The following is a 16,068-nucleotide window of genomic DNA, read 5'->3' as shown; positions in this document are numbered from 1 at the left end:
AGATGTCATGTGGAGCCTGGTTTTGGGCACGGGGGTTTGGTCTGGAGCTGGTGGGGACAGCGGGGGTGGAGAGGCTGCTCTGAGGGGTGAGGGCCCCATCCCACGGCCGCGGGGTCACTGAGTCCCCGCCCGTGGCTTTGCAGCTGATGGCACCCCCAAAATTCCCTGTTTTGGCCAAAAAATCGCTTCCTACTGGGGAACCTGGTTCTCAGGCTGCAGGAACCCCTCCTGCCCTCCTCGGGACCTTTTCACGCCTTCTCCAGGAGGGAATTTCCTCCACTCTTCGTCTCCACCGGAGCGCGACACTTCCCGGTGCCCGCCTGGCACCCGCCTCGCACCGCCTGGCACCAGCCCGGAACTGAAACCCGCCCAGTGCCCCGGGCACGGCCCGGCCCCGCACAGCCCCGCTGCCGTTCTGGGGCCGGACACGCTTATTTTGGGCAATTTGCTCTCCTGGCAGCCTTTCTGAGGTGCAGCTGCACCTGCGGCGCTGGAGAACCCGCGAGGGGATGCTCCCAGGCATCCCCGTCCCCCGCCCTCTTTTTGCCCCAAAAGCGGATTTCTAAGCCCATTTCCAGCCCCATCCCCCGGGGCTGTGTCCCTGCTGATATTCCCGGGCCCCGAGGAGCGACATTAAATCCGGGCCGCGCGTGACGGCGGGGAGGGGGTTTGGGAACAGCTGCGGGGACAAAGCGCTCTGGGCTCCCACGCGCAGCCGGGGCTTTAATTAAAACAAAGGCGATTAAAGCCGCCGGGGGTCCGCTGTCCCCAGCGCAGGTGGCAGCGCCCCGCGGAGCCGGGCGAGCGCCCGCCCCGGAGGGAGAATTCCAGCGCTTTGTCCCGGCCGAACAAATGGAACCTTTCAGCAGAAGGAGAAATCAAACCCGGCCGGGCCCGGCGCTGGCGCGGCCCCAGCACGGCTCGGGTGTCGCGGTGAATATTTCACGGCGTGGGCCGGACGGGGAGCGCTCCCCCCGCGTCCCTCGGTGCTGGCCGGAGCCCGGAGCCCGGACCCCCCCCCGGAGCCCCCCGGAGCCCCGAACATCCCGTGGGCGTCCCGGGCCGCTTCCCCCCGCTCCGATCGCCGGGAGCGCGGCCGGACCCGCGCACACCCAGCCCGGGGGTGGGATCAGGCCGGGCTTTGGCTGATCCCCTCCCAGCAGCCCGGCTTTATAAATCCCCCGCGGCCGCCGGGCGCGGCACCCGAGGGTGCCCGGGGCGGCCGCGATGGCGCAGCAGCGCCGTGTCCAGCTGTCCACGCAGCGCCCCGGCAGCGCCGTGTGCGTGCTGGGCACCGAGCTGGCCCTGGACGTGTGCGGGTGAGCGCGGGGCACAAATCCGCTTTTCCCCCTTGATCCCATTAACCAAAGCCCGAAAATAGCGCGCGGTGGGGCGGGGGCGGTGCTGCTGCCCCGGGGGCTTTTCCCAGGGGATGCTGTCCCGGGAGCGGGGAGGGGTGAGGGGTGGGATTCCCGGTGCCTCTTCCCAGTGTCCATTCCCTGGATCCATTCCCAGTGTCCACCCCATTGCCTCTTCCCTCTGTCCATCCCTACTGTCTGTTCCCAGCGCCCTTTCCCAGTGTCCATTCCCTCTGTCCATCCCTCTGTCCTTTCCCAGCGTCCATTCCTGTGTCCATCCCGCTGTCCACCCCACAGTGCATCCCCGCTGTCCCTCTGTCCATCCTGCCGTCCATCCCTCTGTCCATCCCTCTGTCCATCCCAGTGTCCATCCCTCTTGTCCATCCCACTGTCCATCTGTCCATCCCTCTGTCCCTCACAGACACTCCAAACACCTCCGCATCAGCGGGACCGCAACATTCCCAGCGGGATTTTGCCCCTTTTGGGGTGCCACAAGCCCTTTTTGGGGTTTTAACGCCAAAAACCCCGGCGGGATGAGATGAGAAACATTTCCGACTTTCGGGGGGCAGGCAGAGAGCGAGCCCCCGGCCCGGCTCCGGCTCTCTGTCCGCAGCAGCCCCGGGGTTTTTCTCCCCGCTCGGGGCCCGGGGCTCGCTGCCGTTCCCTGCGCTGCCCCGGGCTGGGATTTTCCCATTCCCGGGCACGGAGCCGCGTTTCCTTCTCCGGGCTCCGCTCCGGGCCCGTCGCCCGCGGCCTCCGGAGCGGGGCGGGGCGGGACGGGCTCCGGCCTGCCCGGCAGCGCTCGGAAATGCCGGTGGGGGAAACTTCCCCATCGCAAATGCCGATTCTGGGGAGATCCGTGCCCGAACCCCCCCCGGGCAGCGCCGGCATCGATCGCATCGCGGCCCGGTCCCGTCCCCGCTGCCCTCGGGAGGTTCGCGGGTTTTACTCCAGGATTTGGGGCTTTTCGGAGCGATTCCTGCGGTTATTTTTGTGGGATTTATTCCCGTTTATTCCCGTTTCCCATGGTGGGACGGGCCGCTCTTTGCACCAGGGATATCCCCGGATTTGGGGCATTTCGGAGCGACCCCTGCGGTTCTTTCCCGTTTATTCCCATGCACGCTTTGCACCCAGACTATCCCTGGATTTGGGTTTTTTTGAGGAATTCCTGCGGTTCTTTCTGCAGACTTCATTCCCACCTATTCCTGTTTATTCCCAGGTGCGCTTTGCACTCGGAATATTCCTGGATTTGGGTTTTTTTGAGGGATTCCTAAGGTTCTTTCCGTGGGATTCATTCCCGCCTATTCCCGTTTATTCCCATGTGCGCTTTGCACCCTGAATATCCCCGGATTTGGGTTTTTTTGAGGAATTCCTGCGGTTCTTTCTGCAGACTTCATTCCCAGCTATTCCTGTTTATTCCCAGGCAGGCTTTGCATTCGGAATATCCCCGGATTTGGGGTTTTTCAGGGATTCCTGTGGTTCTTCCCCTGGGGCTCATTCCCACCTATTCCTGTTTATTCCCAGGTGCACTTTGCACTCGGAATATCCCTGGATTTGGGTTTTTTTTGAGGAATTCCTGCGGTTCTTTCTGCAGACTTCATTCCCACCTATTCCCGTTTATTCCCATGCACGCTTTGCACACAGAATATCCCTGGATTTGGGGTTTTTCAGGGATTCCTGCGGTTCTTTCCATGGGCTTCATTCCCGCCTATTCCCGTTTATTCCCAGGCGCACTTTGCACCCGGAATATCCCTGGATTTGGGGTTTTTCAGGGATTCCTGCGGTTCTTTCCCTGGGGCTCATTCCCACCTATTCCCGTTTATTCCCAGGCGCACTTTGCACCCGGAATATCCCCGGATTTGGGGTTTTCAGGGATTCCTGCCGCCGGGTTGGCGCCGCCGCCTCGCCCCGGGTTCGCAGCCTCGGGCGGGATTTGCTTTAATCGCCTTTGGGGATTTGCGGGAATTGCCTCTTCCAGGAGCGGCTGCCCGCACGTTTTGGGGGATTTGTGCCTATCCAGGGAATCCATGCAATCCCAGGCTGCAGGACTTGTTCATATCCAGTGAATCCGTGCAATTCCGGGATTTGTGCCTATCCAGGGAATCCATGCAATTCCAGGATTTGTGCCCATCCCGGGAATCCATGCAATTCCACTTTGCAGGATTTGCTGCAGGATTCTTTCCACTCTGAATTATTTATCCCCATTTCATCTTGCAGCGCTTGCTGCTGTTGTATTTTTCAGGATTAATTCCATTTTTCCAGGACCTGTTGCTGTTCTAAATTTCAGGGTTTGTTTGTATTAAAGGGTTTCTCAGGGATTCACATCTCAGCACTTGTTGCCTTCACGTTTTCCAGGATTATTTGCATTTTCAATGATTTATTGCTGTTCTAAATTGCAGGATTTTTTTCCCCATCGAAGGATTTATTCCAATTTCGTATCTCAGCCCTTGTTGAAATCACATTTTCCAGGAATATTTGAATTTTCCATGACTCATTGATATTCCAAACCTCAGGATTCATTCCCCATTGAAGGATTTACCCCAATTCCACATTGCAGACCTTGTTGAAATTGCATTTCCCAGGAATATTTGCACTTCCAGAACTCTTTGATATTCAGAATTCCAGGATTTTCCCATATCGAAGGGTTTACCAGAATTTCACATCTCAGCCTGTGCTGAAATTGCATTTTCCAGGAATAGTTGAATTTCCCAGGACCCACTGATATTCTGAACCCCAGGATTTGTTCCCTTTAGAAGGTTTTACCCCAATTCTGCATCCCAGCCCTTGCTGAGGTTGCGTTTTCCAGGAATATTTGAATCTTCCAGGAATATTTGAATTTTCCATGACTTGTTGATATCCCAAACCCTGGGATTTGTTCCCTTTAGAAGGTTTTGCCCCAATTCCACATCCCAGCCCTTGCTGAGATTGCAATTTCTTGGAATATTTGAATTTTCTGAGAGTATTTGAATTTTCTGGGAGTATTTGAATTTTCCAGGAATATTTGAATTTTTGCAGGAATAGTTTAATTTCCCATGCCTCGTTTATATTCCAAACCCCAGGATTTATTCCCTTGGGAAGGTTTCACCTCAATTCCACATCCCAGCCCTTGCTGAGATTGCATTTTCCTGGAATATTTGAATTTTCCGAGAGTGTTTGAATTTTCCAGGAATACTTGAATTTTCCAGGAATAGTTTAATTTCCCATGCCTTGTTTATATTCCAAACCCCAGGATTTGTTCCCTTGGGAAGGTTTCACCTCAATTCCACATCCCAGCCCTTGCTGAGATTGCATTTTCCTGGAATATTTGAATTTTCTGAGAGTGTTTGAATTTTCTGAGAGTATTTGAATTTTCTGGGAGTATTTGAATTTTCCAGGAATATTTGAATTTTCCAGGAATAGTTTAATTTCCCATGCCTCGTTTATATTCCAAACCCCAGGATTTGTTCCCTTGGGAAGGTTTCACCTCAATTCCACATCCCAGCCCTGGCTGAGGTTTCCCGGGAGTATTTGAATTTCCCATGGCTCGCTGATATTCCGAACCCCGGGATTTGTTCCCTTGGGAAGGTTTCACCCAGTTCCACACCGCAGCCCTGGCGGAGGTGGCGTTTCCCGGGACGGTGTGAGCCCAGCCCGGCTCCCGGCACCGTTCCCGCTGTCCTGACCCCGCTCCCGTTGCAGCTCGGCCCCGCGCGGCGCCGCCTCGTTCCAGGCCCAGGGCTCGGCGGGGGTGAAGCTGTGGGTGCTGCACGAGGCCCGGAGCGTGAAGCTGCCCTCGAGCGTCGGGCGCTGGCCCCTGGGCCCCCGGCCCGAGCTGCTGCTGGCCATGGAGCGCCCCAGCAGGGAGGCGGGGGACGAGAAGGTGGGACGGGATTCCCGTGGGACACGCGCTGGGGGCCGGGATGGGTGACGGGATTCACGCTGGATCCCGGGATCGTGATGGGTGTTGGGATTCCCGCTGGATCCTGGGATCATGATGGGTGTTGGGATTCCTGCTGGATCCTGGGATTATGATGGGTGTTGGGATTCCTGCTGGATCCTGTTGGGTGTTGGGATTCCTGCTGGATCCCGGGATCATGATGGGTGTTGGGATTCCTGCTGGATCCTGTTGGGTGTTGGGATTCCTGCTGGATCCCGGGATCATGATGGGTGTCGGGATTCCTGCTGGATCCTGTTGGGTGTTGGGATTCCTGCTGGATCCTGGGATCATGATGGGTGTCGGGATTCCCGCTGGATCCTGGGATCGTGATGGCTGATGGGATTCCTGCTGGATCCCAGGATTCCTGATGAATGTTGGGATTCCTGCTGGATCCTGGGATCGTGATGGGTGTTGGGATTCCTGCTGGATCCTGGGATTATGATGGGTGTCAGGATTCCTGCTGGATCCTGGGATCGTGATGGGTGTTGGGATTCTCGCTGGATCCTGGGATTATGATGGGTGTCGGGATTCCTGCTGGATCCCAGGATTCCTGATGAATGTTGGGATTCCTGCTGGATCCTGGGATCCTGCTGGGTGTCGGGATTCCCGCTGGATCCTGGGATTATGATGGGTATTGGGATTCCTGCTGGATCCTGCTGGATGTTGGGATTCCCTGCTGGATTCCAGGATTCTGCTGGGTATTGGGATTCCTGCTGGATCCTGTTGGGTGTTGGGATTCCCGCTGGACCCCAGTATTCCCGATGGGTGTTGGGATTCCCGCTGGATCCTGGGATCATGCTCGGTGTTGGGATTCCCACTGGATCCTGGGATTCCTGCTGGATCCTGGGATTCCTGTTGGGTGTTGGGATGCCTGCTGGATCCTAGGATTCCTCTGGATACCAGGATTCTTGCTGGGTGCTGGGATCCCCTCTGGGTGTTGGAATTCCCAGTGGATCCCGGGATCCCGCCTGGCTGTCTCGGTGCCAGCCCCGCTCCTCGTTGCAGGTCAGGATTTCCTATTTCCGTGAGGACGGGGGGGTTCCCGTGGGCCGGGCCGTGCTCTACCTCACCTGCGTGGGTAAGGGGGGACGGCCCCAAACCCCATTCCCCAGACCCCATTCCCAAATCCTCATTCCCCAACTCCCATTCCCAAATCCTCATTCCTAAACACCCATTTCTAAACCCCCATTCCTGAACCCCCATTCCCAAACCCCATTCCCGAACCCCCATTCCCCAACCCTGATTCCCCAAACCCCCATTCTTGAACCCCCATTCCCAAACTCCCCATTCCCAATTTCCATTCCCCAAACCCCATTCCCCAACCACCCTTCCTGAACCCCCCTTCCCGGAGTTTCCCCTTCTCCCATCTCATCCCTGTCCCACAGAGGTGTCACTGGACGCTGACGTCACCCGCAGCGGGGCCGTGAGCCGGACGCTGCTGGACAAGGTATCCAGAGGGGCCGGGAACACCGCGGGATTGGGAATTCCTGGATGAGCCTCAAACCCCAATGGGATTGGGAATTCATGGCTGAGCCCCAGGCCCTGAGCCCCTGGGCCCTCATGGGATTGGGAATTCTCAGCTGAAGCTCAGATCCCAATGGGATTGGGAATTCCCAGCTGACTCCCAGACCCTGATGGGATTGGGAATTCCTGGATGAGCCCCCAGGCCCCGATGGGATTGGGAATTTCTGGATGAGCCCCCAGGCCCCAATGAGATTGGGAATTCTCAGCTGAAACTCAGATCTCAATGGGATTGGGAATTCCTGGCTGAGCCCCAGACCCTGATGGGATTGGGAATTGGCTGAGCCCCAGATCCAAATGGGATTGGGAATTCCCAGCTGACCCCCAGATCCCAAAGGGATTGGGGATTCCTGGATGAGCCCCGAGACTCTGATGGGATTGGGGATTCCTGGCTAAACCCCAGATCCTGATGGGATTGGGAATTCCCAGCTGACCACCAGATCCCGATAGGATTGGGGATTCCTGGATGAGCCCCCAGACCCTGATGGGACTGGGGATTCCTGGCTAAACCCCAGACTCTGATGGGATTGGGAATTCCCAGCTGACCCCCCAGACCCTGATGGGATTGGGGATTCCTGACTGAGCCGGCCCTGCTCCGTGTCCCCCAGGCCAGCTGGACGTGGGGCCCCGATGGCCACGGGGCCGTGCTCCTCGTCAACTGCGACCGCGACGACCCCGGCGCCGAGGGCCTGGACAACGAGGACAGCGCCGTGCGCTCCTACAACGGTCCCGACAGCCCCGAGCCCCCGTCTCCCGCTTTTCCCTCCCCTTTCCCACTTTTCCCTGAGTTTTCCCTCCCTTTTCCCTGAATTTTCCCAATTTCTCCTCAATTTTCCATTCCTAACGCAGCCAGAGCCCAAATTTTCCCACTTTACCCTCAATTTCCCCTTTCTTCCACAGCCCAGAACCTGCCACTTTCCCACTTTCCCCTCAATTTTCCCTCCCTGCCACAGCCCAGGACCCCCATTCTCCCACTTTTCCCTCAATTTTCTCTCACTTCTCCCTCAGTTTTCTCTCCTTACCCCAGGCCAGAACCCCTAATTTTCCCACTTCTCCCCTAGTTTTCCCCCTTTTCCCTCGACTTTCCCCTTCTCCCTGAGTTTCCTTCTTTTCCCCTGGTTTTCCCTTTCTCTCTGAGTTTCCCAATTTTCCCCCAATTTTCCCTCTTTCCCCTCAGTTTTACCCTTTCTCTTCAGTTTCCCCCTTTTCCCTCAGTTCCCTCCTTTTACCCTGGTTTCACCCTTTTCCCCCAATTTTTCCCTCTTCCCTCAGTTTCCTCCTTTTCTGTTTCCCTTTTCCCTGAGTTTCCCCCTTTTCCCTCAGTTTCCTCCTTTTCCCCTGGTTTTCCCTTTTCCCTCAGTTTTTTCCCTTTTCCCTCAGTTTCCCCCTTTTCCCTCAATTTCCACCTTTCCTCCTCTTTCCCCCCAATTTTCCCCTTTTCCCTCAGTTTCCCCCTTTTCCCCCAGCTTCCCCCTTTTCCCTCAGTTTCTCTCTTTTCCTTCAGTTTTCCCCTTCTCCCTCAGTTTTCCACTTATCCCTGGGTTTCCTCCTTCTCCCTCAGTTTTCCCCTGGGTTTCCCTTTTCCCCTCGGTTTCCCTCAGTTTTCCCCTGGTTTCCCCCTTTCCCCTCGGTTTCCCCCTTTTCCCCAGGTTTTCCCTTTTTCCCCCAATTTTCCCTTTTCCCTCAGTTTCTCCCTCTTTTCTCTCAATTTTCCCCTTTCCCTTCGATTTTCCCCTTCTCCTTCAGTTTTCCCCTTCTCCTTGGGTTCCCCCCTGGCTTCCCCCTTCTCCCTCAGTTTTCCCCTTTTCCCTGGTTTTCCCTTTTCCCCCCAATTTTCCCTTTTCCCCCCAATTTTCCCTGAGCCGTGGTGGTTCCCCAGACCTGCAGGACATGGCGCAGTTGGTGCTGAGGACGCGCGGGCCCTGCGCCACCTTCGCCGGGCACCGCCTGCTGCTGCACCTGGACTTCGGCGACGCCGACAAGATCAGGGTTTTCTACGGGGGCAGTGAGTGCCCGGATTTGGGGGGATTTGGGGGAATTTGGGGGAGTTTGGGGGAATTTGGGGGAATTTGGGGGAATTTGGGCACACAGACCTCTCTGCTCACCGGGATCAACCCCAAATCCTTGCGCTGCTTCTCCAACGCCCCGGGCGCGGTTGAGCTGATCCAGGCGGGGTTTGGGGCGGCTTTAGGGACCAAGGGGGAGCGCTGTGGGAACGGGGCTGGGGTTTGGCTTTGAGGTGTCCGTGTCCCGCAGACCATGTGGAGCTGGAGATGTTCAAGCCCGTCCTGGGGGGCTCCAAGCTGGCCTACACCGTGCGGCCCAGCCGGCACCAGCACGAGAGCGTCTTCTACGTGGAGGGCCTGGCCTTCCCCGACGTGGCCTTCTCGGGCCTCGTGTCCCTGCACGTCACCCTGCTCGAGAGCCCTGAGAAGGTCTGGCTGGGGTGGGACAGCGGGGACAGATCCCAAACTCCATCCCCACCATCCCAGAACCCCCATTTTCCCATTTTCCCCCTCAATTTTCCCTTTCTACCACCACCCAGAACTCCCATTCTCCCACTTTTCCCTCAAGTTTTCCACCCTGAGGGGGCTGGAACAGCGGGGACAGACCCCAAACTCCATCCCTGCCATCCCAGAACCCCCTTTTTCCCATTTTTCCCTCAGTTTTTCCTCCCTGGGGGGGCTTGGACAGCAGGGACAGATCCAAAACTCCATCCCCGCCATGCTGGGGGGTGGGACAATGGGGACAGATCCCAAACTCCATCCCCACCATCCCAGAACCCCAAATTTCCCCTCAGTTTTGCCTTTCTACCACCACCCAGAACTCCCATTCCCCCACTTTTCCCTCAAGTTTTCCTCCCCAGGAGGGAATGGCACAGTGGGGACAGATCCCAAACTCCATTCCTGCCATCCCAAGGTGGGTTGGGACGGGGAGGACAGATCCCAAACTCCATCCCCACCTTGCCAGGAGGGGTGGGACAACGGGGACAGATCCCAAACTCCGTCCCTGCCATCCCAGGGTGGGTTGGGACAGCGGGGTCAGATCCCAAACTCCATCCCCACCACCCCAGGGCCTCCAGTCTCCGATCTTCACGGACACCGTGGTGTTCCGCGTGGCTCCCTGGATCATGACGCCCAACACGGCGGCGCCGCTCGAGGTCTTTGTCTGCAGGTGGGTGCTGCTGGGTGCTCCCCCCCTTCCCGCCGCCGGATCCACTCCCAAATCCCGATTTTCCCGTTTTGCCCCCAGCGTGGACAAGAACGAGGAGTTTGTGGCGGCCGTGGGCGCGCTGGCTGAGCGGGCGCAGGTGCCGCTGACCGTGTGCCCGGCGCCGCAGAACCAGCAGGACCGCTGGATCCAGGTGGGAGCAGGGTCTGCCCGGCCCCTCCTCGCTGCAGCAGTGCTGGGAGGGGTCCCAAAATTCTCCATCCCTCCTCCAGGATGAGGTGGAGTTCGGCTACATCCAAGCCCCCCACAAGACCCTCCCCGTGGTCTTCGACTCGCCCCGGGACCGTGGCCTGAAGGATTTTCCCGTCAGGAGCATCCTGGTATCCAGCCCCTTCCTCCTGCCTTGCCCAGCTTGGCAACCCCCTAAAAACTGGGATAAATCCCTTTAAAAAATGGGATAAATCCCCTAAAAACTGGGATAGATCCCTTTAAAAACTGGGATAAATCCCCTAAAACTGGGATAAATCCCCTAAAAACTAGGAAAAATCCCTTCAAAACCTGGGATAAATCCCCTAAAAAACTGGGATAAATCCCCTAAAAAACTGGGATAGATGCCTTTAGTAACCGGGATAAATCCCCTAGAAATTGGGATAAATGCCCTAAAAACTGGGATAAATCCCTTAAAAAACTGGGATAAATCCCCTAAAACCTAGGAAAAATCCCTTCAAAACCTGGGATAAATCCCCTAAAAACTGGGATAAATCCCTTGAAAAACTGGGATAAATCCCCTACAACCTAGGAAAAATCCCTTCAAAACCTGGGATAAATCCCCGAAAAACTGGGATAAATCCCTTTAAAAACGGATAAATCCCTTTATCTCCTGCATTTTTGGGGTGGGATGCTCCAGCATAGAGGATTTAGTGCTGACAGCTGCATTTTTTTAACCACTTTCTCCCATTTTCCCACCACCCAGGGCCCTGATTTTGGCTACGTGGCCCGGCAGGCTCCAGAGGGCAGTTCCAGCCTGGATTCCTTCGGGAATTTGGAGGTGAGCCCGCCCGTGACGGTGCAGGGCAAGGAGTACCCCTTGGGGCGCATCCTGATCGGCAGCAGCTTCCCCAGGTGAGCCGGGAGCAGGACAAACCCCAAACCCGGGATCTCCCGGCCTGGTTCTGCGTCTTTTAACCCCGGGGAGAGGGGGGGGGAAGGGGCAGGGATCCCACCAGCCGGGTGAGGGGGGAAAGGCTCAGGGGACAAATGACACCTGCATGGCCCAATGTCCCCCAGGGCTGAGGGGCATCTTTTGAACCCTGCCAATCACACCACGACCTTGCTGGAATGCCAGGATTGACGGACAGCGCTCAGCAAGGGGGCAAGGGAGGGGAAGGGGGAGGAAGGGAGAGGTGATTGGCACACCTGGGGAAGGAACCGGGATGGCTGAGACAGGCTGTCACATCACACCACAACACCGGCCCCGTTTGGGGTCAGCTCCGAGCGGAGCAGGAAAACCCCAAACCCAGGATTTCCCAGCCCTGTTTGGGGTCAGCTCCAAGAGGATCAGGAAAACCCCATAACCAGGATTTCCCAGCCCTATTTGGGGTTGGCTCTGAGCGGAGCAGGAAAACCTCAAAACCAGGATTTCCTGGCCCCGTTTGGGGTCGGCTCCAAGCAGATCAGGGAAAACCCCAAACCCAGGATTTCCCAGCCCCGTTTGGGGTCGGTTCCGAGCGGAGCCTCGCCCTAACCCGCGGCGCTCCCCCAGGGTGGGCGGCCGCAGGATGGCCAAGGCCGTGCGGGATTTCCTGGTGGCCCAGAAGGTGCAGGCGCCCGTGGAGCTCTTCTCGGACTGGCTCAATGTCGGGCACGTGGATGAGTTCCTGAGCTTCGTCCCCGCGCCCGACCGGAAGGTAACGGGTCCCGGGAGTGGGAAAAAGTGGGATGAGACCCTCAGAGCCTTCCCCAACCTCCTCCTCTTCCTCTTCCTCCCGCGCAGGGATTCCGGCTGCTCCTGGCCAGCCCCAGCGCCTGCTACCAGCTCCTGAAGGAGAAGCAGGAGGAGGGGTTCGGCGAGGCCGTGATGTTCCAGGGTAGGGCAGGACGGGCAATGGGGATCCGTGGGTTTGAGTCCCCTTTTTCCTGCAAAATGTGATGGGGGAAAGCCGGCTGGGATGTGGGGGCAGAACGGAGCAGAATTGATTAATTAATTAATTAATTAATAAAAGCTGCAGGGGTTGGATTGCTGGGTTGGGATGGAGCTCTGGGGTCAGAGCTGGAGTCTGAGCCTGGCTGAGCTGGGGCAGAATTCCAGCCTGGCTCCCTCTCGGCAGGGCTGGACAGGGTGCCCAAGCCGACCATAAACGAGATCCTGGCTGACGACGAGCTCCGCAAGTTCAATGACTACGCCCAGGTGAGGATGGGGAGCAGGAGGCTCCAAACCATCGCTCCCTCCGTGTCCCCCAAACCTCTTTCCTCCCTTCCATCCCTCCACCCATCCTCCATCACCACCCTCCTCTCCATCCATCTCCCCACTGCTCTGTCCCTCCTTGCGTCCATTTCTCTCTCTGTCCAACCTTCCATCCATCCCTCCCTCTATGGATCCATCCCTCCATCCATCCATCCCTCCATCCATCCATCCATCCATCCATCCATCCATCCATCCATCCATCCATCCATCCATCCCCCATCCATCCATCCATCCATCCATCCATCCATCCATCCATCCATCCATCCATCCATCCCCCATCCATCCATCCATCCCTCCATCCATCCATCCATCCATGGATCTATCCATCCATCCATCCATCCATCCATCCATGGATCCATCCCTCCATGGATCTATCCATCCATCCATCCATCCATCCATCCATCCATCCATGGATCCATCCCTCCATGGATCTATCCATCCATCCATCCATCCATCCATCCATCCATCCATCCATCCATCCATCCATCCATCCATCCATCCATCCATCCATCCATCCCTCCATGGATCCCTCCATGGATCCATCCATGGATCCATCCATCCCTCCATCCCTCCATTCATCCACCTCTCTGCCCACACTTCCATCCCTCCCTCCAGCCGCCTGCCCATCCTGACGTCCATCCCTCTGTCCCTCTTTCCCTCCCTTTGTCCCTCCATCTCCCCATCCCTCTCTCCCCGTGCCTTCCTCCCTCCATCTCCCTATCCCAATGTCCATCTCCTTGTCCTTCCATCCCATTGTCCATCTCCTTGTTCCTCCATCCCTTTTCCCCCACTTTGTCCCTCCATTTCTCCATCCTTTTGTCCCTCCATCTCCCCATCCTGCTGTCCCTCTCCCGCTGACCCTCCCTCCCTGGTGGCTCCCAGAGCTGCATCAGCTGGAACCGGGACATCCTGAAGCGCTCGCTGGGCCTGGCCGAGCCGGACATCCTGGACATCCCGCAGCTCTTCCAGAGCAACGCCGACTCGGACGCTGAGGCCTTCTTCCCGGACATGGTAGCGGCACCCCTGACCTCCCCAGGCCGGGATCGGGATATTCCCTGATGGGATCGGGGCCAGGGTTGGGGCTGGAATGTTCCCTGGTGGGATCGGGGTCTGGATCGGGGCCGGGATGTTCCCTGATGGGATTGGGGATTTCCTGGGCTGGGACGCTCCCTGGGGTGGGACTGGGGTCGGGATCAGGGCCGGGATGTTCCCTGATGGGATCAGGGTTGGGGTCAGGTTGGGATGTCCCCGAGCCAGGATTGGGGCTGGGATGTTCTCTGATGGGATCGAGGTTTCCCCAGGGTGGGATCAGGGCCGGGATGTCCCGGGGCTGGGATGTGCCCTGATGGGATCAGGATGTGCCCGGATGGGATTGGGGCCAGAATGTCCCCTGATGGATCGGGGCCGGGGTGTGCCCTGATGGGATTGGGATATGCCCTGATGGGATTGGGGCCGGGATGTGCCCGGATGGGGTTGGGATGTTCCCTGATGGGATTGGGGCCGGGATGTGCCCGGATGGGGTTGGGATGATCCCTGATGGGATTGGGGCTGGGATGTGCCCGGATGAGGTTGGGATGTCCCCTGATGGGATTGGGGCTGGGGTGTGCCCGGATGGGGTTGGGATGTGCCCCGATGGGGCTGGGATGTGCCTGGATGGGGTTGGGATGTGCCCGGATGGGGTAGGGATGTTCCCTGATGGGATTGGGGCCGGGATGTGCCCGGATGGGGTTGGGATGTCCCCTGATGGGATTGGGGCCGGGATGTGCCCGGATGGGGCCGGGATGTGCCCGGATGGGGTTGGGATGTTCCCTGATGGGATTGGGGCCGGGATGTGCCCGGATGGGGTTGGGATGTGCCCCGATGGGATGGGGGCGTCCCTGGCCGCTCCCTGCTGGATCCCCGTGCTGCTCCAGGTGAACATGCTGGTGCTGGGCCGGCACCTGGGCATCCCCAAGCCCTTCGGGCCCGTGGTGGGCGGGCGCTGCTGCCTGGAGCAGCGCGTGCGGGAGCTGCTGGAGCCGCTGGGCCTCTCCTGCACCTTCATCGACGACTTCTTCTCCTACCACGTCCTGCTGGGCGAGGTTCACTGCGGCACCAACGTGCGCCGCAAGCCCTTCGCCTTCAAGTGGTGGCACGTGGTGCCCTGAGGTGGCTCCGTGTCCCCTCCGTGTCCCCTCCTGTCCCAGTCCCCGCCCTGTCCCTGCCAAGTGCCTTCGGTGGTGGAAATAAATCCGGGCTGCGGCCGCTCTGCGCGGCTCTCCTGGCACTGGGAGAACGCTGGACTGGTTAAACTGGTGGGGAATGGGGTGGGGCTCTGGAACCGCTATCCCGGTGCCAAAATCCACGTGGGATCAGGGAATTACGGAATCTTGGAATAGAGGGACCCTCAAGCTCATCCATTCCCAGGGGCAGGGACACCTCCCACTGTCCCAGGTGACTCCAAGTCCCAGTGTCCAGCCTGGCCTTGGGCACCTCCAGGGATCCAAGGGCAGCCACAGCTGCTCTGGGAATTCCATCCCAGCCGCTTCCCATCCTCTCAGGGAAAGATTTATCCCAAACATCCCAATACAAACTGTCCCTCTTCAGGCTGAAGCCATTCCCTGTGTCCTGTCCCTCCATCCCCTGTCCCCAGTCCCTCTCCAGCTCTCCTGGAGCCCCTTCAGGCCCTGGAATGGCTCTGAGCTCTCCCTGGAGCTTCTCCTCTCCAGGTGAGCATTCCCAGCTCTCCCAGCAGAGCTGCTCCATCCCCCTGATCCCCCTGGAGCCTCCTCTGGCCTGGGTCCAGCAGCTCCCCCGGCCCCTCCTGGAGCCTTCCCGAGCTGGGAATTCCCCAGGAATGTGGGAATGGCCCCATAGGAATGTGGGAATGACTCTCAGGAATGTGGGAATGGCACCCCCAGATCCTACCTGAACCTGGGAATTCCCTGGGAATGACCCCTTGGGAATGACCCCTGAGGATCCTTCCTGAGCTGAGAATTCCCCGGGAATGCAGGAATGAGCCTCCTGGATCCTTCCCAAATCTGGGAATTCCCTGGGAATGTGGGAATTGCCCCTCTGGAATGTAGGAATGACCTCCACAGCCCACAGCTTTTGGGACTCCAAGTGGGGTTTTGGCGATTTCCACCCCCAAATCCTAAACACTGCTAAAAAAGCAGGATTTGGGATTTTCCTGCCGGCTGCTCCCCCCGGCCGGGATCTCCCCTCTCCAAACCCCCTGGAAAACGACCCCCGATCCCAAAAATTGACCAAAACCCATTTTTTTTTACTGCAAACTCCCCGAGCGCCGCCCCGGGGGAGATGGGAAGGAGCAAAAATCCATGGAAAAATCCAGGAGAATCCCTAAAAACGGCCCGAAGGGAGCGGGAATGGCGCGGGGCAGAGCCAGGCTCTGCTCCTGAAGGCACCTCGAGATTCCAGCACAGTGACCTGGCACGGAGGGAACTGGGAATGTGGGAATTCCGGCTGATCCCGGGCCAAACCATCCGCCAGAAGGAAAAAAACCCCGAATTCCCGGGAAAAAAATTCCTTTGGGACTCCCCTCATGATCCCTGAGATGTCCCCGGGGTGGGTGAGGGTGGGGAGCCCGGGAATGCTGCTGGGATGGGATCCGGGATCCCTGCGGATGCTGGAGGGGTGGG

General features: G+C 58.2%; 1 protein-coding gene across 1 annotated transcript; it reads left to right on the top strand.

Moving 5' to 3' along the window:
* The first annotated feature begins 1,217 nt into the window (after nt 1–1,217).
* Nucleotides 1,218–14,696, top strand: LOC136565539 (protein-arginine deiminase type-1-like). The gene is made up of 16 exons (XM_066564176.1): nt 1,218–1,319; nt 5,037–5,217; nt 6,280–6,352; nt 6,660–6,721; nt 7,404–7,521; nt 8,675–8,800; nt 9,052–9,230; nt 9,869–9,969; nt 10,048–10,159; nt 10,239–10,346; nt 10,940–11,088; nt 11,729–11,873; nt 11,960–12,053; nt 12,294–12,373; nt 13,313–13,441; nt 14,344–14,696. Exons 1-16 carry the CDS (start codon nt 1,228–1,230, stop codon nt 14,575–14,577), a joined length of 1,983 nt encoding a protein of 660 aa, XP_066420273.1. The 5' UTR covers nt 1,218–1,227; the 3' UTR covers nt 14,578–14,696.
* The last annotated feature ends 1,372 nt before the right edge of the window (nt 14,697–16,068 follow it).

Source organism: Molothrus aeneus, chromosome 21 (assembly GCF_037042795.1).
Source record: "Molothrus aeneus isolate 106 chromosome 21, BPBGC_Maene_1.0, whole genome shotgun sequence".
Lineage (NCBI taxonomy): Eukaryota > Metazoa > Chordata > Aves > Passeriformes > Icteridae > Molothrus > Molothrus aeneus.
The sequence above is the reverse complement of the archived record's forward strand: the minus strand, read 5'-3'. Positions and strand labels throughout refer to the sequence as shown.